Source organism: Capra hircus, chromosome 11, assembly GCF_001704415.2.
Source record: "Capra hircus breed San Clemente chromosome 11, ASM170441v1, whole genome shotgun sequence".
NCBI lineage: Eukaryota > Metazoa > Chordata > Mammalia > Artiodactyla > Bovidae > Capra > Capra hircus.
The window spans coordinates 12,776,957-12,800,264 of NC_030818.1; the positions used below are offsets into that span (position 1 = coordinate 12,776,957).

The following is a 23,308-nucleotide window of genomic DNA, read 5'->3' on the forward strand; positions in this document are numbered from 1 at the left end:
GCAGGACAGGGGACAGAGTCCGGGAGCAGAACATGCTGGGTCTCCGGGCAGGCCGACACTAAGCCTCAAAGCCCAGGCCACCCCCACCTTTCTTATCAAAAGATCACAGCTCCAGCGGGCCCACTGAGCAGAGATGGCACACCCCACACCCCCGCCCACCCAGACCCATCCCCTGCTTGGTCACCCCACTCAGGTGCCACAGAGACACACACCAAAGCTTTGTGGTTCCAACTGTTTTATACTGAAATACACATGGGCTGATCCCAAATGGTTCGGTTCAGGGGAGAAAGAAATGATAACAGCGGGTGATCCCAGGGCTCGACGTCGCCAACACTTGGTGCGTGTGCCAGTCCATCTGCCCACCCTAGCAGGACGGTCAGGCTTGAACATCTGGAGGAGCTCTACCGAGCGGGGCAGCGGAAGAAGCCAGTCCTGGGCCCAGGAGTCCTCAGCTGAAGGGCTTCACCAGCTTCATGGCAGCATAGTTCTGGAGAGAGGGAGGGAGGAGGCAGGGACAGGTGGTGACAGCTGCGGGGGAAAGGAGCTGGGAAAGGGCTCAGCCACCTGCCTGCGCCTCGCACTCACCACCCCCGCCACACTCCACACTCAACACTGCAGCCCCCAGCCTCGCTGCCACGCCAGCCCACACTCTCCTGGGGGCCACGGCACTCAGTCTTCTCCCCCATCAACCAGGGCCCATTCCCAGCGTCCGCCCTGGGCCATGGCACTCAGTCTTTTCCCCCATCAACCAGGGCCCATTCCCAGCGTCCGCTCTGCCCAGAGGACTCTGCCCCAGCCAGGCCAGGCCCAGCACCTTCAATCAGACCCGAAGGCGAGGCGGGGATTCTCCCCACCCCTCTCCCAGCTCCCCACACACAGGAATCCCGGGCTCATTGGCCACCATGCTTCTGCCCCAGAAGCAAAGAGAGAGGTGAGGGCAGGGGTAGTGTACAAGGATGACCCACAACAGAGGCCAGCCCTGGAGACGGGTCACCCCTGATTAAGCCCTGGCTGCTGCGGGACTGACAGGAATCTCCCCTCCCCACTCCTCCCCCCCAAAACCATGAAAACACATACAACACAACACAGGGCTCCTAATTGGGACAGTATGTTCCCCAGCGCCGCCCGGGAAGGCCAACTCTGGAAACAAAGCCGCCGCTCCTTCCCCGCCAGCTCGCCTCCTGCCTCCCCACGCTGGCCCTGCTCCCTGCGGCCTCTGGGGGAGAGCTGGGGGAAAACAGACAGGCTGCCCTCCTGTACCCCTCCCAGGGGAATTTCCGAGGGGGTGGGAGATTAGGTCTATGCGGGGGAGGAGGTGGCAGCCCTGGCCCCAGGCCCCTCTCCACCAAGGCCTCTGCCCCCAAAACCTGCAAGCCAGGCGAGGGGCATGGGTCTGGCACCCACCAGGTGACCAAGCCACTTGGACATGCCCAGCTTGTGGCAAAGAACTTCAGGTGAGAGCATCAGCAGCCTCAGGTCTAGGCTGCTCCTTTGGCCCCAAAGCCTTCACCTGGGAGCCGAGCCCGCACACCAGCCCTGGGAGAGAAGGCAGGGCTGGTATTTGAAGAGGACAATTCCCAGAAGATCTCAAAAGATTCGGATGCTGCTGGCTGGGGATCCAGGAGACAGGGAAGAGGCTCTGCCCAGGTCTGCCCACGGGGTCTGGGGCTATGGCTGCCCCTGAGATTAGAAAGGGTGGCAGGCTGAAAGTAACTGGAAATCTTCCCTCTGTCTCCCAGCCAGGTAGCTGGGACCTCCTTCCCCCTTCCCCAGGTACCTGAGGCCAGTATGCTGCCCAAGCGCCTTCCAGGGTGGGGCCCGGCTGGCCAGGGGCAGGCCCAGGCATAGCCAGGAGATAGGAATTTTACTTGGGGCCAGGCCCTGCCCTCCCCTTGGCTCTTCAGCAGAAGGCTGGCTTGACATGCAGCCCCCTCCGCACACCACTCCCCTCTGCACAGTGCTGGTCACAGCAGGTCAGTGCTGACCCAGCCCAGCCCTGCCTCATGCCGATGGGGGTCCCAGCCGAGGCCACTTGGGGAGTGCCTGGCAGAGCCAAAAGCAGCTACCAGCTCATGACTCCACATGGAGCTCCATCTCACACAACAGTGATGCTCAAACCAGAACGTTTGAGGCAGATTCTCCCCAGCAGACCTGGAGCGGGCCGGGGCTCTGCAATCCTCCCTGGTGCCGCTGCAGCTTGCTTCTCAGACCACCTGCTAGGGAGCGTGGGGGTGCGCCAGCTCGCCTTGCCCGCACTCCCTGGCCCAGCCTCACCGTGGAGCGCTAGGCTGTATCCTGTTCTCCCCGTGGTCCTGGCATCACTGTGTCTCCTCGTGGACTGCCAGCTTATCAGACCACCAGCCTCACCACCCGCTCCATCACCCACAGAACTCACCCTTGGCTCCCGGACACAAAGTCTTTGCCTGAACCCAATGGTGGCTGGGCATAAACGACATGAGAGGAGGTGAGCCTGAGGAGAGGCCAGGCGAGCGGCACTGCGCCTCCCCAACCTGACCACCTGGGCCTGCCCCAGGGGAAGAGACACGGAGGTGGAGTCCTGGGCCTGAGCCCTGAGCCCAGGTCACTGCCAGGGCATCTAAGCTCTCTTCCAGGGCCCAGTAGCTAACCCCGTATTAGCAGTTGTAATTTGTCTTCTTTCACTAAGAGGGCACCCAAACCAAACAAGCCTGACCCCCATAACCTCACCCACCCCTGAGCCTCAGGCCTATCTGGTCAATGTAAGTCTTCTTGCTAAGACTCAGAACAGTCTCAGCCTGCTCAAAGGGCCTGGCCCTCAGCCCAACCCGTGGCCACCCCGGCTCTAGACCCTCCTTTGTGACTCAGGGCCCAGAGGGTACCAGGGCCTGGATGTCTGAACCAGAGCTCCCCTCCACTGCTCCCACAGTTCACGGTATCAGGGCCTGAAGGGGAAGCTCTGCCATTTTTACTGTCTTCCTCAGGATGCTCTCTGCTGGTACCAGGCCTCGCCAGCTACGCTGGGAGAGGCGCTTGGAACCCCTCCTTCTCCTGGAGGACTCACAGAGCAAAGAGCTCACAGGTGTGTAATTCCACCGCCCAGTGTGGGGACCGTGTGCGTGGCCAGCGGCCTGGTGCTGACCAGGGCTGTGGCTGGAACCCCAGCCTGGGAGCTGTACACAGACTGCCCTGCAGCCCTGAGCTGGCCCCTCCCCTCTCTGGGTGTCTGTTTCTTTCCATTCAAGTCAGGGTGACGTGGAATTGATCACACCGTTCCTCTACTTGTACGTGGATTTTAAATTTTCATGTTAAAAAGTTTTAAAAATTTAGAAGAGATTGAAACTCAGGTATCAGCCTGGGAACCTGTGATCCCTTCAAGGTCTGAGGTTCTAGAGACGCTCAGGTGCTGCCGTGAGGACCCAGGGAGCCTGGGCAGGGGAGACAGCTCCAGATTCTCCTCCTTTGGGAGCGGCCCGCAGAGCGGGCCTGGTCGCTCTCTGTCAGGCACCAGCTGGCCTCTCAGGCACTCAGCAGGGAAAGGGGCCCCGTGTCCACTGCGTCGGGGAGAGGCTCCTGGCACACCCCCTCCTCACTCACACCCCACCCCAGGCCACCCCACTGCAGAAAACAGGCGCACATTCAGGTCCCCAGGTGGACCCCAAGCCCCTCTCCAGGCCCTCAGCAGGCGCCATCCTCACAGACACAGGGCCTCCCCCTGTTCTCTGCCATCCACACCTTCCCTTCCCTTCCTGACCAAGCTCCAGGCCCTCCTTCAAGCAGGTTCTCCTGCCCACGCCTGCCCAAGGGCCTCATCTTGATTACACAGCCCATCAGGGGCTTGCTGAGCACACTGTGTCTCCCCATTAAAGGCAAGAACTCAGAACTCCCCAAGGGTCTCCTACCAGACTGGGGGCCCCCAAGACAGAGCCTGTGTCTCCTTCCTCAGGCCACAGACTCCCCAAGGACAGAGGCTGCCTCTCCATCAGACAGCCAGTGCACTGGAGGTCAATGACAGGCTCCTCCGAGACCAGGGGCTGCTGGAGCTCAAGAACGGTACCTCCCACATCAGACCAGGAGCTCCCCCGAGAAAGGGTCTGTGCCTCCCTCCTCGGGCCAGCTTACCGGGAAGGAGTAGACAAAGATGCCCAAGAAGAGCAGGAAGATGAAGAGAATGAGGAAGAGGATGATGGCACACCGGAACCGCCGCCACAGGATGAACTTCATAGTCTTGTACGGGGAGGTGAACCAGAGGAAGGAGGTGTCAGGCCGCCTGCAAGGGAGATCCCAGAGTTCAGCAGGGCACCCCACCAGTGCTGCTCCCTGTGAGCCCTGCTCCCAAATCACCCTGGCCCTCCCCAGCCAGGCCCCCAGACCCCCCCAGCCTCCAGCCCCCGGCCCCTGTCCCTTTGCATCTGCATCCCCTTCTCCTCCCAGCCTTTGCTACATCATGAGCCTTGCCCACACCCCTCTTCTCTTCCTGACACCATCAAGCCCTGCACACCCCCAGGGACCCAGTTATTAGCCACCCTGTCCAGGTCACCTTCCCTGTCTCTCTCCCCTTCCTGACCCAGGACTTGTCACAGACTAGAGACCTGGGGACTGGACAGAGCTTCGAGGGGCTCCACTTTCGCTGAGCTATGGCCCATGAGCTCCAGATAAGCTCTGCCACAGGCCTAGATGCACATGGCTGGTGCACGGTCAGGGAAGGATGGCAGGAGCTGAACCCAGAAAGGTGACTCTCTCTCCCACAACCAGGAACTGCAGATCCTTCCCCGAGATCAGCCTCGCAGTTCAAAGAGCAAGCAGGTTTTGTGTCTCAGTAACGGCCATTCTGACATTCGCTTGCATGCCGCTGGCTCTCCTGGGTCTCCCTCATCTTTCCACCCAGATCCCAGCACCCTTGGGTAGGGGGCCTCCTGCTGCTCCGCCAGCCTGTGGCGGTCAGGACAGCTCTGTGACAAAATGGGCTGTCTGTGCTAAGTGTGACTTGAGCTCAGCAGGCTGTGGGAAAGGACCCAGCAAATGCAGCCTGATCACTCACACACACCCCTGCCGCCAACAGCCGTCTTTCAGGCTCCAATAACTGTCTTCAAGCCATCTCCATCCACTGGATTGGCTTATATCCCTTATCTGGGAGGTAGGGGAGGCAGAGGCTAGGCCCCCATTCCACAGGTGGGAAAACGGAAAGACCTTTTGAAAGCCACGTTGACACCACAAGAGAGCCACAGAAGCAGCTTGTTCAGGGGAAAGACCTTGAGTCAGGCTCCAGAGCCAATCAGACCAGGTGTGAGAATTTCAGCTTCACCACTTTCCCTAGAACGACCTTATTTAATTTTGCTGTGATTGTTTTCTCATTTGTAAAGTGAGGACGCCAAAATGACCCAGCAGGGAAGGTTCCATGACACACCATACACAAGCCGTATGGCAGCACGCTTGGCCTACAACCACCAGTTGCTCAACAGTGCTTGCGCCTGGAATGAACTGATGAGCCCAGCCTGTTCTGGAAGGGTGTCGGTCACCTGCTCCCTAACGAGGACCCTGGGGTGAGTCACACCCTCCTCTGGGCCTCGGGACCTCTGTGTGGCTCTGCAGTGGGTGCCTCCTCCACTGTGGCTACGCCTCCCAGTCCCCTTGGCCATCAGCGGGCAGGGGCTGCACCAACCTTGGGTCCTCGAGCTTGGGATTCATGTTAGGTTCATCCCGGCCGTGGCCGGCTGGCCGCTCCTCATGCTCACTCTCTGTTACAATCTCCAAGGTCATCTCCAGCTTGCCCTGTGGGGAAAGGGGGACCTGGTCAGGGACACAAAGGCTCAGCACCGTGGCTTGGAGAGGAGCCAGGCCAGGACAGATGTCAAGGTCACTTTATGATTTTTTTTTTTGAAAAGTGATAACAGGATGATCTGATCATAAAAGTACTCGTTCCTAGCAGGATATGTAGTAACTACAGACAAGTGTCTGCACGTATGGGCTTCCCTGGTGGCTCAGAGCTTAAAGCGTCTGCCTGGAATGCAGGAGACCCGGGTTCGATCCCTGGGTTGGGAGAATCCCCTGGAGAAGGAAATGGCAACCCACTCCAGTACTCTTGCCTGGAGAATCCCATGGAGGGAGGAGCCTGGTAGGCTACAGTCCATGGGGTTGCTAAGAGTCGGACACAACTGAGCGATTTTACTTTACTTTACAGACACATATAAAGAAAGGATACCGTCACTCATACTTTTCCTATGTAACGATAAGCACTCCTAATATTTTATTCATCAGACTTATTTTTCTCTGCAAGTATATGAAATACCATACTGTGTATATTTAGTTCTATAGCTTGCTTCTTTCACTTAAAATAATATATTTTATTATTATATAATTATATATTCTTTTAAAGTTTGCTTTTAATGCTATAAAACATTCTATGCAATGGCTGACCATAATTTATTTAGTAAACTAGTTATTTTGGTTCATTTAAGTTGTTTCCAACTCTTCGTTGTTATAAAAAAAAAAATGCTGCAACCAACACCCTAGAACCGTAAAGCTTTAATTTAATGAGGTTATTTCTTTAGGAAAGATTTTAGAAGTGGGATAAAAAATTTCAAAGGGAATAAATATTGCTAACTTTCAGGCTATATATTACTAAATTGTTTCCCCAAATGTAAAATCATTAGCCTGGAGGGCAAAAGTAAATGAGGGGGGAGTCTCTCTGCATCCTCGCTAGCAATGAGCATTTCTGTTTTAAAACACTCTACTATAATACATTAAAGATGTTTTCACATTTTAAAATACTCCTTTATGTAATTACCAGGGGAAATGGACTTTCTTAAATTTTAACGGCCGCTCTACTTGTTTGCGTATTATCTATGCAAGCACTGCACTCATTTTTCTTTTGAGACATTAGTATTTCTTATTAATTGTTATAATTTGTTACACAACATGGATATTTTATTTCAGGGGCCACTTGAGGGGTTGGCTGGCTGCTTGCTGTTTCCAGGTACAACTGACCCTTGAACAACATAGGTTTTAACCATGCAGATCCACCTATACACATATTATTTCAGTAAATATACAGTCGGCCCTCATTTGCAGGTTTCAATCCACAGATTCCACCAACCGTGGAGGGCCAACTATGAGACTTGAGCATCCGTGGATTTTGATGTCCACAGGGCTCTTGGAATCCACCCCCCGTAGATATTGAAGGACAATAATAAACTGTCATTTACTTCCCCTGCAGAGGCAGGACAATTCCTCATGGTCCCCAGTCACGCCCCTGGACAGACCTCTGGGCAGAGGGAATAGTCCCTCAAGGATGGTCCCTTGTAGGGTTCTGCTTAAATGGGAGCAGCATGATGCCTGTCCTCTTCCAGAAGTCTAGCCAAAGGGGAACTCAGGACACAGATCACTGTGAAGGCCAGAGAGCAGAGAATAAACTAAACAGGATCCACAGAGATTAAGGCACCTTTGATTTAAATAGGCTTCGCTGGGATACAACCCTCAAGAAGAGGAAGGCTGGAAAGTGGCAAGGGAGAGGGACAGGTCTTGGGAAACAGACAGGGAGGGCAGGAGACAGGGAGAGGAGCACGCCTGCGCCTGTGATCGCTATGGAGGAGCCGCTCCCACGTCTCCACCGGCCAGATGGAGCCGACTTACCGCCAGCATCTTTTTCTCGCCCTCATCCGCCACACAGGGCCACCAGCCCTTCACTGTTTTCTGTTCAAAAAGAGACACGAACCGCTCTGGGTGGAAGGTGGCTTCCAGCTGGTCCACGGAGCACTTCTCGGCTGTCTTGGCGGGCTTGGGCATGTGGTTAAGGTCCAGCTGCAGAGAGCCTGTGGCAAAGAAGTTGCTTTAGCCAGGCTTTCTCAGTCACTGCCAGCCTAGGACCACCCTGTGGCTCAAACTCTACTCTCCATCCGTCACCTCTCATCCCATCTGTTCAGCTTCCCATCCATCTGTTCACGCATCCATATGCCCAATAATCTGCCCTTACTGATTCGCCCTTAACAGAGCTTCCCAACTGCTCAATTATCCATCTTACTATACTTACTTAGTATACGAGTGTTCCAATTTCTCCACATCCTCTCCAACATTTGTTATTTCCCATTTTTTGTTTTTGTTCTTGCTTTTCTATAGGTACAAGTGTCATCTCATGGTAGTTCATTCATCTGCCCACCTAGTTATCCACACAGCTATCTTTCCATACTGCTTCATCTGCTCTTCTATTTTATCCCTCTTCTCCCAGAATAGATCCATCTTTTGGGTGAAGCCACATGAAAATTTTGATATTCAATTATCTTTGATGTATAAAAACAGTAATTTCATGTGGTTTCACCTAATCCAATTCCAACAACATGATGAAATCAGTGGGACTGGAGCACAGGTTACTGAAGGGATAAAGTGAGAGAGATAAATCTAAAAACCATTTTCTGAGGCCAAATTAAAGAAATTTTTGAATACCACACAAAGGAGATTAGACTATTTTTCAGTGTGGAATGCTCAGTTACTGCAAGTATTCAGTGACTGCATCTGTTTTTGTAGTTTTTCATTCCCTTCCTCCATTTATCCTTCCATGCAGCTATCTGCTTTAACTATCTATACCCCTCAATAGTAACATTTGCTGAGCACTATATCTCCATTAATCAGGTTATTATTTCATCCAACAGTTGTTCAACTCTATATCAGCACTAATCTATGTACCCATCTAAACATCTCTCCATCCCTCAACTACAGATGAATGTTTATTTCTCATTTTAAATATGATCTCAATACAATATTAAGTAAAAACCAGGGCATTAAATCATATATATAGTATAATATATTAAATATTACATTAAATCCATATATAAATTATATTAATATATTATATAAATGATATATAGGATATCTACATAAACCATGTAGCAACATAAACCATATATACTATGTATAGTATGTATACTCTATACATATGTCTACATATATGTGTGTGTTAGCTGTTCAGTTGTGTCTGACTCTTTGCGACCCCATGGACTGTATCCACCAGGCTGCTCTGTCCACAGAATTCTCCAGGCAAGAATACTGGAATGGGTTGCCATTCCCTTCTCCAGGGGATCTTCCCGATTCAGGTATCAAATTCAGGTCTCCTGCATTGCAGGCAGATTCTTTACCATCTGAGCCACCAAGAAAGCCCATATATACTATACACTATATATACACATATATAATATATCTGCTGCTGCTGAGTCACTTCAGTCATGTCCGACTCTGTGTGACCCCATAGATGGCAGCCCACGAGGCTCCCCTGTCCCTGGGATTCTCCAGGCAAGAACACTGGAGTGGATTGCCCTTTCCTTCTCCAATGTGTGAAAGTGAAAAGTGAAAGTAAAGTCGTTCAGTCGTGTCTGACTCTTCGAGACCCCCTGGACTGCAGCCTGCCAGGCTCCTCTGTCCATGGGATTTCCCAGGCGAGAGGACTGGAGTGGGGTGCCAATGGCTTCTCTGATACATATATATATATATATATATATAACATATATATAGTATAGTGTATATACAGTATATCTACATAAAGTAAGCTATATATACACACATAGATAGTATATCATAAAGACTATAAGGGAACACAGGATAATTTCTTGATCGCAGAATTTCTAGATCTTAACTATGACTTTTAAAATAAAGGCAATAAATATTCAAAAGAAGTAAAATATGTAACTAGAAAATACATTATGAAGAGGGAAAAGGAAATGTCTTAATAATGCTGTAAGCTTCTATAAGAGTAGATCTTAAAATTTCTCTTCACAAGAAAAAAAATTAACTATGCATCTTACTGTGCTGATCCTTTCACAATAGATACAAACATCAAATTAAAAGAAATCTGTGGAGTTTAAAAGTAGCAGTTTTAGTGGCTTTATTTTTAAAAACACAAAATGATCCTATTTAATTTTATATTGAACACCATTTTTTCATTCAATAGAATGCGGTTTTTGTTTGTCTTATTAAAATTGGTTTTCTCTGTACATCTGTGGCTGATTCATGTCGATGTATGGCAAAAACCATCACAGTATTGTAAACTAATTAGCCTCCAATTAAAATAAATTAATTAATTAAAAAATAAAATGAGAAAAAAATGGTTTTTAGAATGATAGCAGGATACTAAAAAAAATTTTTAGTCTACAAGCAAAAGAGGTTCTGTAAAAAACTAAAAAGCAATTGAAAATGGTGAAATTATTTGTAATGTGTCCTTACTATATAAAAAGCTCTGAAAATCAATAATAAAAGAGGAACATCCCAAAACCGTGAAAAAGAAAATAACAAAAAAATATAGATAATAAACCTGTTTTTAAAGTTCTACCTTACAAGTAAAGAAGAAATGCAAAGAAAGATAAAAATGAGGTGTCATATTGGCAGGTTTTTCTTTTTTTTAAGAAAGATAACACTTTTAGCAAAAGTTTAAGGAAAATAGTGCTCTTGGGCAAATAGAGAACAGATGATAATATAAAAATGTAAAATCTATCTAGAGGGCAATTGAACAAAACGTTTCAAAAACCACTCTAAGACTAAAAATCTGCTTCTTAAAATTTAGGGAAGATGTGCACAAATGGTCCGAAGATGTGAGCCTAGACTGCCACTCACACAGGAAAGCCTGGAAATGAGCTGAGAGTGCACCAAGGCGGGATCAGTGAGACAGGAGAGGGTCCACCTGTGCAACAGGCCATCGGGTGGACGTTAAGTGCCATGATGTAGGTGCAAATGGAGACGGGTAACTCCTGACGGTAGGAACGTTCTTAATGTCTTGTTTCCCACAAAAAGATCTAAAACAGTATGTGTAACATACACTCATTTTGCTTTCTCTATGCCATACATACATGCGTATATCTATGTATAAACTACACATACAGGGCTTCCCCGGGGGTCCAGTGATTAAGAAGCCGCCTGCCAATGCAGAGGACACAGGTTTGATCCCTGGTCCACGGAGACCCCACTTGCAGCAGAGCAACTAAGTAAGCTGCGTGGGTCACACCCACTGAAGCCCATGCGTCCTACAGCCAGAGCTCCACAAAAAGAGAAGCCATTGCAAAGAGAAGTCCATGCGCCGCACCAGAGAGTAGCCCCCACTTCCCCCAACTAGAGGCAGCCCACGCCCAGCAACAGGAACCCAGGGCAGCCAGAAAATAAAATAAATAATAAATGATTTTAAAAAAGAGTAGCCCCCACTCCCCGCAACTAGAGGCAGCCCACGCCCAGCAGCAGAGACCCAGGGCAGCCAGAAAATAAAATAAATAATAAATGATTTTTAAAAAGAGTAGCCCCCACTCCCCGCAACTAGAGGCAGCCCACACCCAGCAGCAGAGACCCAGGGCAGCCAGAAAATAAAATAAATAATAAATGATTTTAACAAAGAGTAGCCCCTACTCCCCGCAACTAGAGGAAGCCCATGCACAGCAACAGAGACCCAGTGCAGCCAAAGAATAAAATAATTAATAATTTAAAAAAATATTTTGGAAAAATATGCACATAACATGTATTTGCTTATATAAGAAATAATATACCCCAAAGCATTAGTGGAGGTTATCTCTGGGTAGTGAGATTATTACTTTTCACTTTCATGCATTGGAGAAGGAAATGGCAACCCACCCCAGTGTTCTTGCCTGGAAAATCCCAGGGACAGCGGAGCCTGGAGGGCTGCTGTCTACGGGGTCGCACAGAGTCGGACACGACTGAAGCAACTTAGCAGCACCAGCAGTGAGATTATAATAAAATAGGAAAGGGAGGCATTGCTTATCTCCAGTTTCTAATGTGGCTACAGGAATTACGTAATAAGTAAAAGAACAAAAGTCCAACTTGGTGCTGTGATGCTAACACTCTGAATCTTTTACAGTGATGTCATGGAGCAGTCCTCAGTCCTCCAAGTGCAGGGGACCAGGCTGGGTGTGGGGGGACACGGGGTAAAGAGCAGCCTGATGGGCTGGAAGCCCTCTTCCCCATTCCTGCTGGGGCTGCTCCTCAAAATGTCCTTCCTTTGTGGTGCGGGTGGGTGGGGCGGGCAGGGCCAAGAGCTCGGCTAATTCTGCAATCAAGACCCACCCAAGGAGGGCTCCAGTGATTCATCCAAGCCTGCCCTGCTCCTAGCTGGCAAAGCGGAACTGGAACCCAGGGCTCCTTACCTCCTGGAAGGCCTTTTTCACAGCCTCACTATTTTACTGAGGTGAAATTCACAAAATAAAATGCACCGTTGTAAGCATTTTAAAGCGTACAACTCAGTGGCTTCTAGTATATTCCCAGAGTTGTGCGACCACTATCTAATTTCAGAATACTTTCATCATCCCTAAAAGACACATCGTACCCACCTCTCTTCCCAGTCCCCGGTGACCACTTTCTGTATCTGGATTACGTATTGTGGACATTTCCTATGAAGGAGTCATACAGTATTTGTCCTTTTATGTCTGACTTCTTTTACTTGGTATGTTTTCAAGGTTCACTCATGGTGTACCATGAGTCAGGATTTCACTTCTCTCGTGGCTGAATAACACCCCATTGTATGGATGCACCACAACTTTCCAGAGGCCAGACAGCTAGTGACAGCCAGCCCCTGCCCACACATCTTCACCGGGGCTCCCCTCTCTTCCTTCCTCGGGTCCCACCACCCACCACGGCCCACCATTCCATGCCGCCCTGCTGGCCGCTCTGATCCCCGTGGCAGAGTGTGTCACCAGCCTCACTCAGCACCAGGGACCAGCGACTGTGAGCTCCCTGATCCTCCAGCCAGCCCTGCCGAAAGGGAGAGACACACACGTGCACAGCAGGGACTCTGGGACACACTGATAGGCAGAATGGTAGACCGGAAATGGTGCTCACCCAGAAAGTCATCGAAGGAGAACTTGTCGTTGTCCCAGATCTGGAATATCACTCGTGCGGGGATCTTGCTCTCTGTCTTGTCCAGCCTCCAGAAAGCATCCTGGCCCAGAGGAGAAGCAGAGAAAGAAGCAGGGGAACAGGATTAGAGAAGGGCAGAGGTCCCTTCCTGCCTGGAGGACTGCCTGGAGGAGGCAGTGTAGGGGCACATCCCTGAGGGACTTGCCAGAGCCAGGTCTTGGCAAGAAGACTGCTGAGACCCCAGAGGGCAGTGTTCATTTGATATAAGGTAGTTCCTTTAATGCTCACAATTCCATGAGTCAAGGTTTTCATTCCTGTCTTACAGATGATGAAACAAAGGCCTGGAGAAGTAAATAATTTGCCTAGGCTCTGACAGCTAATAAAAACATTAATATTGCATTTCTTATACATCAGCCCCTTTCCATTATAAAATCATTTATCCTTGCAATGACCTATAAGAGAGATACTATCCCTACAGCTGAGGAAATCACAGCAAGTAATTTATCCAAGTCACCCAGTTAGGGAATGGTAGACTGGACCAGGCAGTCAGGTTCTGGGGTTCCACTCTCACCTCTTAATCGTGTTCTACCAGGGTGATCTTGGGAACAGGATGGGCTGGCTGGGAATCTGGAGGGCTCCCCCCAACACACTGTTGCAAGGAACTGGCACTGAGGAGCCCACCTTCATCTCCAAGATCTTACCCTAGGGCAGATCAAAAGCCCCCAGTGCTAGGAAGGTCACCAGCCCATTGCTCCCCCACCTCCCCCTCCTCAGGCCAATCAGCCTGGACTAGCATCGCCTGGGCCTTCTCTCCATGGAGACCTCGGGGAGCAGCTGAGTATGGGCCCTGGGCTCCCTGAGGCCTGGATCCATCTCTGGCCCAGTCACACTCAACCCAAAGAACTGCCCCTGGGACCTTCCAGCTCACACCTGCTCTCTGTCCTCTGCTGCTTCACCCGAGTGGGCAGCAAGGAGAGGAAACAATCTGACCACAGCCCGCTGATGGTTGGTGCCAGGTCATGGCAGGCTTGGGACCCAGTCTCAAGGGCACAGACTCCACAGGAGTCGGGGAGCACTGCTGACCACCCAGGGTTTGTCTGGGCCCGGGTGCCCTATACATACATCCTTGGTGGCCACTCCGCATCACACGGACCCCTCAGAGCTCCTGCACCAGCGCCCCCTGAGGAGCCATCACCTCGCGAAGCAGCCGGGTGCAGCCCGGACTGCTGGCGGGCTGGGGAAGGGGCTCAGGTCCCCACCTGGCCCCTCGCCCCCGGCCCCCATCTGGCGCCTCCCCCGCTCCGGGCCCCAGCCCTCCTGCAGGTGCCTCCCTCCTCTGGCGGGGCTTTTACGGCCAGCTCCACAGGCCCGCCTGCACAGGCCGCCAGCCTCCCCCATGCCTCTGGCCGGCCCGGTTTATGGGCTCAGTAATGAGCCAGAGGTTCAAACGGCCCCTGGTGGGAGCAGCTGGGCTGGGGCTCCAGCCTGGGGAATGGCCCCCCCAGGTCCCAGGCACTCATTATGCTCCCAGTCTGGGCCCTTTTACTAGCTGTTTATTTGCAGGGTGGGTGCCTGACGCGCAAGCAGGCCCCGGTGGATGTGCTGGGCTCCAGGTGGGGAGCCAGCCGGGGCAACCAGCGGTGGTTCAAAGCTGCCGGATGAAAGGAGACCTTGTACTTTATGACAGTCTCGTCTGGTTAATGGGGTCCCTGGAGGGCCTGCCTGCCAGAGGCCCTGAACCCCTCAGCAGAGGGGCTCTGCAGCAGGACCAGGACACCCAGAGGCTGTGCAGTGCCCCTGCAGTAACCCCCCAGCAGACTCAGTCCCCTAGCCCAGACCGGCTAATTGGGGCCCTACTACGGGCACATCTCCCCTGCCTCCCAGGGTCTTTTCTCCCAGAGGGACCCGCTGGCCCTCTCGGGTCAAGCCAGCTCCTCCCTCCCTTTCCTGGTTGACTGCAGAACCCCTTGCTGTTTCCAATCTCCTCCTCTGACCTCTGCCACCCCTCACTCCAGCTGCCCTCTCCAGAGCCTGGCACCACACAGGTGGGACCCCACCCACCGTGGGCCTCCCCAGACCTCTCTTCCTCCTCCCCACTTAGCAGCCCTCCTGGCCTCCTCATTCTCCCAAGACCAACCCGGCCTGCAGGGCATCAGGCCAACCGGTCCCTTCCCTCAGCCCCTCTCTTCCCCTTGAGCTCCACCGTGACTCAGACTCCCTCCTTCCCTGCTGGTGACTAAAGGGCAGAAATGAAAGCCCATTGTTGCCAGAATGGAGCCACCTCACACTCTATCGGCAGCCCCCACTGGGCTCTCAGAACTGCCGGGTACCATCTAGTAGGTCTCTCTCTTCCCTTTCTCTCCCTTGCTCAGTGTAATAGCCGCTTCCAGGCTTTTTCATTTGTCTCAGTCACCTGCCACAACACCAGGAGATTCTCTCTTTCCTACTTTGCAGAAAAAGCAGAAGCCTCTGCTTCCTGCAACTCTTTGCCCCCATCTCCACCTGTCACAACAGTGAGGTGGCCTGGCCTCCCCTGTGAGCAGGCCGATCGGCATCTCGCAGCCTCGGTTCCCCAGCCACAGCTCGCCCCGTGCAGGGCTTGGTGAGCATGGGCAGCGGCCTGCCGGAGGCCCCCATTCCCCATCCTCTCTGTCCACAGCAAGGACAGGCGCTGTTTGTTTGACCTGGAGTTCGCCCCCAGCAGACGCAGCATTTGCGGTGTCAGGGAAACATCTTTCGATAGACAAACACACTGGGCAAAGGCAGACAAGATGAAACCTACAAACAGGCTAGGCTTGCCTTGCCCGTGCAGCACCCGGGGCTTACCACTCTCTGCTTTCTAGTAGGCACTAGGCAGCAACCCCCGGGGGAAAGAATTCATTTAGCCTTATTTAGCCCTTACTTCTTTTGCTTGATGGTTTCAGAATGTTCACCGGAACATTCCAGTTTCTCTGAAGTGCAGTGCTGTGTGTTGGGTTGGGAAGGGGTCATGGCAGCTGAGGTACGCTACATATCTCCCTTCCTGAAGCCTCACAGCCACTCAGGACAGAAAGAGGAGTCACACAAGTTTGCCTCTGTGACAAGAAGAAGCCGGGCACCACCTCTGGAAGGAAGTGGGACCCTCAGAATCTCAGGTCCAGATGGGCATTCACCCAGTCAATCAAGCAGGAGAGCACCTCCAGGCAAAACGGATTTAGGAGGGAGGCATGGTTAGAGGCTCCAGCAGAGGGGCCTGCCGCCTCCGGCCAGCCACTGCCCGTGGCATCCTCCTCACCATGCTCTGGGGGCTGTTCCATCAGAGCTGGCTCAGGGCCACCACCTGCCTCAAGACCCACCCGTTTCAGGAAGAAAGAGTTTATGGCCCAGATGAGGCCTAAACCAAGACATGCGGACCTACAAAGAGCTGAGAGCTCTGGAGCAGCCCCTTGACCCTAGCTGATGCACCGGGAGGACCTCCCCAGGCCTGAGAGAGACCAGCCTGGATGGCGGCGCAGGCCCCAGGCACAGAAATGGGAGAAAGGAGGGAGCAGCGGAAACTTTGCTAAGCAGCATCTGACCCCATCGACAAGCTGACCTCAGGCCAGCCCAGCCCTCTGGGGCCACCCTGCCTAGGGGGTACCCCCCCCCCCCGCCCTCCGATGACCTTGCTGAGTCTCCCTACAGTGTCCTCTCCACTCTGACACCAAGGGCCTCCCTGCTAGCTGAATTGTTAGGATTTGGACTTAGTTACATATAACAGTGGGGGCCTTGCGGGCTGGGGTGGCAGCAATGCTGATGACGGCAAAGGCAGCAGAAGAGGAAGGAGGAGCGGGCATGGAGGACACGGCGGTGGTGGAGACGGTGGCGGTAATGGGACAGTTGTGGCCGCTCGCCGTGGTGGCAGATGGGATTCCAGCAGCGGTGGGACGGGCTGAGAATACAGCAGTGACGCAGCTGCAGCAGGCGGGGTGAGCAGGCTGGCAGCCTCAGCCCTGGGACCAGCACCCCTGGGGACAGGAAGGACACTCACCTTCTTGGAAACGGTGCAGACTTGCTCAGCTGGCAGGTAGTCGAAAGGGAAAACGAACCTCCAGTTAAAGTTGCCTTCACCTCCCAGGGACCGATAATGTACATCTGTCTTTTGCTTGTGTTCTTCAAAGCCAACCATCCAACTAGAAATATCACATTTGAGAGAACGTAGCTAATTGAGGTTTCCACCACAATATGCATCCTCAACTTAAGGAATCAAGAAGGTCACTGAACTTGGTAAATGATAGAGGAAAAATAAACCCCAAGAAATTTCCACAGTATACCAAATGTACCATAAATTTCACAATATTCTAATTTCTCTCTTGAGCGGCATCCTCAAACCTTGTAAGTTCATCCCAAACATTAGCATGGAAGAAGACATCTGTGGGAGTCAACTCCCCATAGGCAGAGACACTCCCATAAGACCGTTCTTGCTTTCTCATTCTTTTCCCACACCAGAGCACCCCCTTTCCTGACTGATCACCATCCTCATGAGGGCAGAGGCGACACCCTGGAGCTGGGACGGGTAGAAAGAAGGGTGACCTCCTACCCTTTCACATAAATGTCGCTCATCTTCTCCCCGGTGATGCTGAGATCATCCAGGATCACATCCTTGGTGTTCCAGATAATACAACGCAGGAAAAACCTGCAGAGAAAACGACTCAAATCCACATGGATTCCCACCAAGGGTGGGCGGTCCTTGGCCAAAAAGCCAAAAACTGGACACTTGGTCAAATTCACACAGGAGTGGTGCCTGAGTGGCAAAAAGCCCGGCCCAAGAACCACCTCCTGGTCCCACCCACAGCAACCACCCCTCACCCTGCTCAGCCCTGAGCTCCGGCCGCGTCAGTCACCTTCTGGCTCTCCGTGGGGTGATGTTGAAGGGAGGTCCCGGCCGGCCCAGGGCCTTTGGAAACAGGTCGACCCACATCTGCAGCTTCCCCTGGGGAGGGAGACACGACCCTGCTCTCTCACCACCCTTTTCACTCAACCAACATCTCCCAACAGCCTGCTCTGCGCTGGATACTTGGAGCACAGGACAGAGGAGCCTCAGGCCTGCATGGCGAGGCTCAGCATCCAGCAGGGGAGGTGCCTTCAGTGGGACTATAGCGTTGAGCCCACTGCCCCAGTGGCCAGGGACCTGGGGAGTGCCTGGGGGTCAGGGGTCAGGGTCAGGGCAGCTCCCTGGGGATGGTGATGTTTGCTGGGTCTCACCTTGCCAGGTGGGAAGGAGTAGGGGGCACTCCAACCTTGGGGTGGTGGATGTGGTTGTAGAGGGTCAGAGAGTGTGGTTTGGTCATAGGGGCTCAGAGGGTTTCCAGACAAGAAGCCATTCTACCTGCCACCCTTCAGCTCATGCCCTCTTTGCAAGCAGCTGTTACCTCTGGCCCCATCTTACAGGAGGAGGAGAAAGGACTGACCTAACATCTGTTCACGTGAGCATGAAAGAGCTGACATTTCAACACCTGCAGTGCCACTCTGGGGAGCTGGTAGCCATGCCACCAAGGGAAGGAGGACTCAGCTCCAAAGAGCAGAGAGGATGTTCTCGGCTGTGCACAAAGGCACGTGCGTGGCTGCATCGCCCCATCTCTGCTGGTGAGCCCTTCCCTCCTCGTCTTCCTCCAAGTCCCAGCCCTGAGCTCACTCCCTCCAGGAAGCCTTCCTGTGTCAGCCCAGGTCTGCTGTCCCTCTGCTCCCTCTCCCTCTGCCTGGGAGGACACCCCTGACCTTCCTAGTGGCTGCTCTGCCTCTCTGTCGTAGGGTCGACCTGTCTGAACTCCCTACAAGCCCAGCACAGGGCCAGCCTTCTGGGCTGTCACTGACTGATGGTAAGGGAGGACACCCTGAGGCCAGGCTAAAACACTGAGGCTTCAGAATGACTCATGGGCAGTCAGAGGTTCAGCCTACATGGGGGTGGAGGAGGCAGCTCATTCCCCAGGCCCAAGGTCCACAGGTAGCCCAGGAAGGCCAGGCTCAAGGGGGCTTTCTCATAAGCCAACAGTGGTCAGTGGTAACCACTCAGATCAGCAAAACATGGCAAGGAGGGGTTAGCCAAATCCCAAGGTCTCCACTGGTGCTTCTGGGGTATCCACGCTATCCTTGGGGCAGGGCAGCTGAGGGTCAGGGGCTCTGGGGGTGTGGGTGGAGGTCCTACCTGCTCGATGTCTGGCTGCAGGGGGCTGTAGAGAGGCCGGGACTCCACGTGCTCAGGGATCAGGCCCTGCTGCTGGAGGACATGCAAAGCCAGACGCTCCTCCACCGGGCCCAGGTGTGGGTTTGGGACCCTGCCAGCCTCTAACCCCAGGAAGAAGATGAAAAACATTGCCAGGACTGAGTGAGCAGGAGATGGTAGGGGTGCCTGGGGGCCTTGGGAAGCCACTAACCCCACAGCCTAACCCTAAACCCAGACACACACTTTTGGCCCTCACATCTCACTCTGTAGCGGGAATCTCACTGTCCACAGGCTCCGGGCTTAAAATCCAGAGTCCCCATTGCCATCACCTCTTCCAAGCATCTTCTGTAAGCTCTTATAAATTCTCTCCACCCTCCAAAGCCCACCACTTCCAGGAAGCCCTTCCAGACTGCTCTCAGCTCTGAGGCTCTACAAGCTCTTCTGCCAGACAAAGCAACTAAGTGCTCTCAGTACTATTCTCTGGTTCATGCAATCTCTGATTAGTAGCAGTAGCTAAAATATTAGCAATAACAGAGAACACATTTAAATCAAGAGCCAGGCACTGTTCATAGATATTAAAGGTTTGATCCTCAAAGTAACCCTAACAGCTAAGTACTATTATTAGCCCCATTTCACAGGTGACAGAAGCAGCAGGCAGTCACACACCTGCCCAGGGGGTGGCTGAGATCACACCCTCATTAGGAAAGGTGTGTAACTGGGCGTGAATACCCCCCTCCCCTGCATGCTTCCAGGTGTAGCTCTACCTGTCAAGGAGTGGGTCACGAACTGGTACTGTGGATGGGGTGTTTCCAACCCCGAGAAGGCTGGCTGATCAGCCAGCAACATGAACTTGGAGCTCCCATGACAGAGACCTGACTGGGAGTAGGAGGGTCTACATGTGTCTATACACAGGTATGTGCACTCAGGTGTGCTCATGTTCACCAGCACAGATTCTAACACCGCGTACACACACACACACGTTCACCCATCACACCTGCCTTACGCACTTTAATAGGTGCCACTAAGGAAGCAGCATAGCATGCGGGAGGACCACTGGGCCAGGAACCTGGTTCTGCCTCTCAAGGGCTAGGTGACTTTGGGCAGGTTGTTAACCACTCTTGGTCTGAACGGCCTCATCTGCAAAAACAGGCAGAATTCTGGCTTTCTGGGTTTCTCTTCCTATGAATTTATGACCACGAGCCCTGGTCCCTGTGCTTAAGCTGCTCACGGACTAGCAGAAGGAAATGAGCCCACCCCTGTGGAACAGATGCGAGTTCCACAGGGAAAGAGAACGCGGGTGGGGTCAGGGCCTGATGGAGAGGAGCCTGACTCAGCCACGACCTCGGAGAACCAGAGAAACAGAAGGGGCGCGCTGGAGATGGGGGAGCCAAAGCCTCCTTCCCCTTTTCCAACCGCAGCACCAGCTCTGACATCAAACATCGCCGAAACCAGCAGGAGGCGAGGGGCCAGCTGGGCCTGTAAACACCTCTGGGGAGTCTGAGCTGCTCCGGGTGGGCCGTGCAGGCTGTGAGCATCTCAGACATGCAGGGAACACGCAGCGGCACCCTAGGGGTGAGCATTAGACAGACCCAGAGCATCGGGCAAGACGAGGGCTACAGGGCTTCCTGCCACCCTTTGGATGCATCAGGTGCAGGAGCTGTGGCCAGGGGCTCAGAAGGTACCGTCAAGGTCAAATTGGCATGCTAGTGTGATCCAAGTAGAAAACCTTCTCAGTGGTGGGCCGTACCCAATCTCTGACCAGTCTGACCACCCAAAGCCAGAAGCAGCCCAATCCCAACCATGACCTGACCCTGGCTTCAGGCTCCCCTCTCATCTTCCCCTCAGACAGGCCCCAACCTGGCCGTAGGCTGAACTCTGATGAACCCCCCAACCCCCAACCTGGCCCCAACTTTGCCCTCTAATCTTCACAGTGGTGTTCCAGGAAGAATACCAAGGGCAAGTTGAGTCCATCTGTGCTTCCCTGGAGAGACTCCAGACCACACCGTGTGGGTGCAGGTCTTGTCCAGTGGGTATGTCCAAACCCCTTTACGACAGGAGGGGACCCATAAGAGAGAGGGCATTGGAGGGCGACCTCACCTATTTCTTCAATGGTGTATTCTTTATCCTGAAACACCACGCGGTCTGTCCGGTACACGGGGGCCTTGACTCGGTGCTGCTGGCAGAACAGGTGGAGGAGCTGGGAGGGCCGGAGCTGGTCCCTCCACTGGTTGGGTCCAGAGCTGAGGCCCGAGCAAAACACAGAGATGAGACGCTCCAGGACGCTGACGGGGCGGAGGGGCACGCAATGGCCCATGTGCCCACAAACATGGCATCAGCCCCCCTTCTCTTTGACCAAGAGCACCCTATATGATTGTTCATCATGACTGGGGAGCCCATTTCACACACAGAAAGACTGAGGCCCAGAGACAAAAGGACTCCTTTATACATGCATGGGATTGGAACTGAAAGGTTTCCAATTTTCAGATTTAGAGAATCAGACCCACACAAGACCCAAGTTGGCTGGAAGTGAGTGAGGACTGTAGGGGCCAGCCAGGCTCTGTGACCCATCCCACCATTTGCCTCCCTTCTCCGTCCCTTCTCCAGGCACCTCGATGGTGCCTTCAGGAGAACTGTAACGACATGATGAAGAGTTGGGTTCTTAGAGTCAGATAAGCAGCTTCAAATCCTAACCCCACCACTTACACTCAGTGTCCATATCTGCGGAGTGGGGATGAGACCTGGGCTGAGATGAGGAAGCGTCTGTGCCGGGCTAGGATCAGGCCGGTACACAGTCAGTGCTCAGCCCACAGTCAGAGAAGCAGCCAGCACCGTGCACTTACACACAGTAGGTCTGGGGGAGTCCACAGCGGGCCCCGAACTTGGACAGCAACCTGTTCTCCAGGTCAATGACCGTCTCCCCAATCTTTTCATCCTTGGAGAGGAGGTCATAGTCATAGAGGGTGACCTTCAGGTCCTTCTCCAGAGGCAGAGTGCAGGTCAGCTCGAACATCCTGCGAGGAAGGAGGGGGTCATCCCGACAACACTAGCTCTCAGAGGTCACTGGACACAGCAGGACCTCGAGGGGGTGGCCAGGCTGGCGCACAGGCTGGAAAGCCACCCCTGGCCTCGTCCTCTTGCAGGACTGGCCTGCAGTCCACCCTCCTCAGACCTTCCACCGCTCTTGCAGCACATCACGTATGCACTCCTGATGTGGGGCTTGTCTCGTGTGTGTGTGTGTGTGTGTGTGTGTGCGCGCGTGTGTGTGTGTGTGTGTGGTTTTCCCAAATAATCAGCAGATGCCTGCCAGATGGATCACAGAATGGACGAATGAACTGGGTTCATTCACACGGTTAAAAATGAAGTTTCCGGGGACTTTCCTGGTGGTTCAGTGGTTAAAAAATCCGCCTTGCAATGCAAAGGACTCGACTTCCATCCCTGGTTAGGGAACTAAGATCCCACATGCGGTAGAGCAACTAAGCTCGTGCACTGCAACTCCTAAAGCCCACACACCATAACTAGAGAGTATGCATGCCTCAAGGAAAGATCCTGCATGATGCAAGGAAGATTATGATGCACCCACATAAATAAATAAAATTTTAATGAAGTTTCCACCAGGACACCTAGAGATAAGATGTGAAACTCCAGAGCGAGGTGCCAGAGCTCTGGAATTTACCAAGGGCGTGGCCCGGGGTCCACTTTCAGGACTCTTGGGGATTCTCTACTGCTTCTGGAGTGGGATGGAAACAGGACCTGTGAGAGATTTCTTTGGAGAGAGCGCTGCTGTGCTCTGAGAGCCGCACCTCCCACGGAGGTCAAGTGTGGAAGTGCTGTCCCTTCTCTGAAATGAGTTCCCTTCAGGAGGGAGACACAGCCTGGCACCTGAGTTGTGCTTGATGAAGTGCAGGCAGCTAGTGGAAGAGAGGAGGTGCAGTGTGTTTGGGAGGAGCTGTGCGCCTGTCCTGGCTGGGCACAGAGCTGCAGTGTAGGGGGCTGCCTGAAGCCCACCCCATCGGATGTGGGGCTCTGACAGCGAGAAGCTGTGGGGAGATGCATCTGAGAATGGGTGGGTGGATGAGAGGGAGATGCCAGCTAAAGGGACACAGCACCTGCCACATCTCAGGAGCTATGTTGGGAGGGCTTGGTGGGGGTAGGAGGGCTCTGGAAAGCACCCACAGGAAAGCAAACACCCGCCACCTAAAGGGTGTCAGATGAGCAAAGTTTGCACTTGAGATGGGCCCCTCCTCTCCCACATGCTCCCTGGTCCTGGCCCTGCAAGAATGGCAAGGCAGCTAGAGGGGGAGGCAACTGGGCAAA

At 53.1% G+C, this 23,308-nt stretch overlaps 1 protein-coding gene across 23 annotated transcripts in view; it reads right to left on the reverse strand.

The window, feature by feature from the left end:
• The window catches only part of DYSF (dysferlin), a 225,932-nt gene continuing 202,842 nt past the window's right edge, over positions 219–23,308 (reverse strand). For all 23 annotated transcript variants that reach the window (XM_018055066.1, XM_018055062.1, XM_018055052.1 and 20 more), the window contains 11 exons: positions 21,835–22,005; positions 21,092–21,234; positions 18,977–19,116; positions 17,676–17,764; positions 17,372–17,467; positions 16,823–16,964; positions 12,796–12,895; positions 7,609–7,787; positions 5,639–5,748; positions 4,099–4,246; positions 219–487 (listed from right to left, as the gene is read on the reverse strand). In XM_018055066.1, the coding sequence (XP_017910555.1) occupies positions 449–487; positions 4,099–4,246; positions 5,639–5,748; positions 7,609–7,787; positions 12,796–12,895; positions 16,823–16,964; positions 17,372–17,467; positions 17,676–17,764; positions 18,977–19,116; positions 21,092–21,234; positions 21,835–22,005 (1,357 nt within the window). In that variant the 3' untranslated portion in view covers positions 219–448. The remainder of the gene's footprint in view (positions 488–4,098; positions 4,247–5,638; positions 5,749–7,608; positions 7,788–12,795; positions 12,896–16,822; positions 16,965–17,371; positions 17,468–17,675; positions 17,765–18,976; positions 19,117–21,091; positions 21,235–21,834; positions 22,006–23,308) is intronic.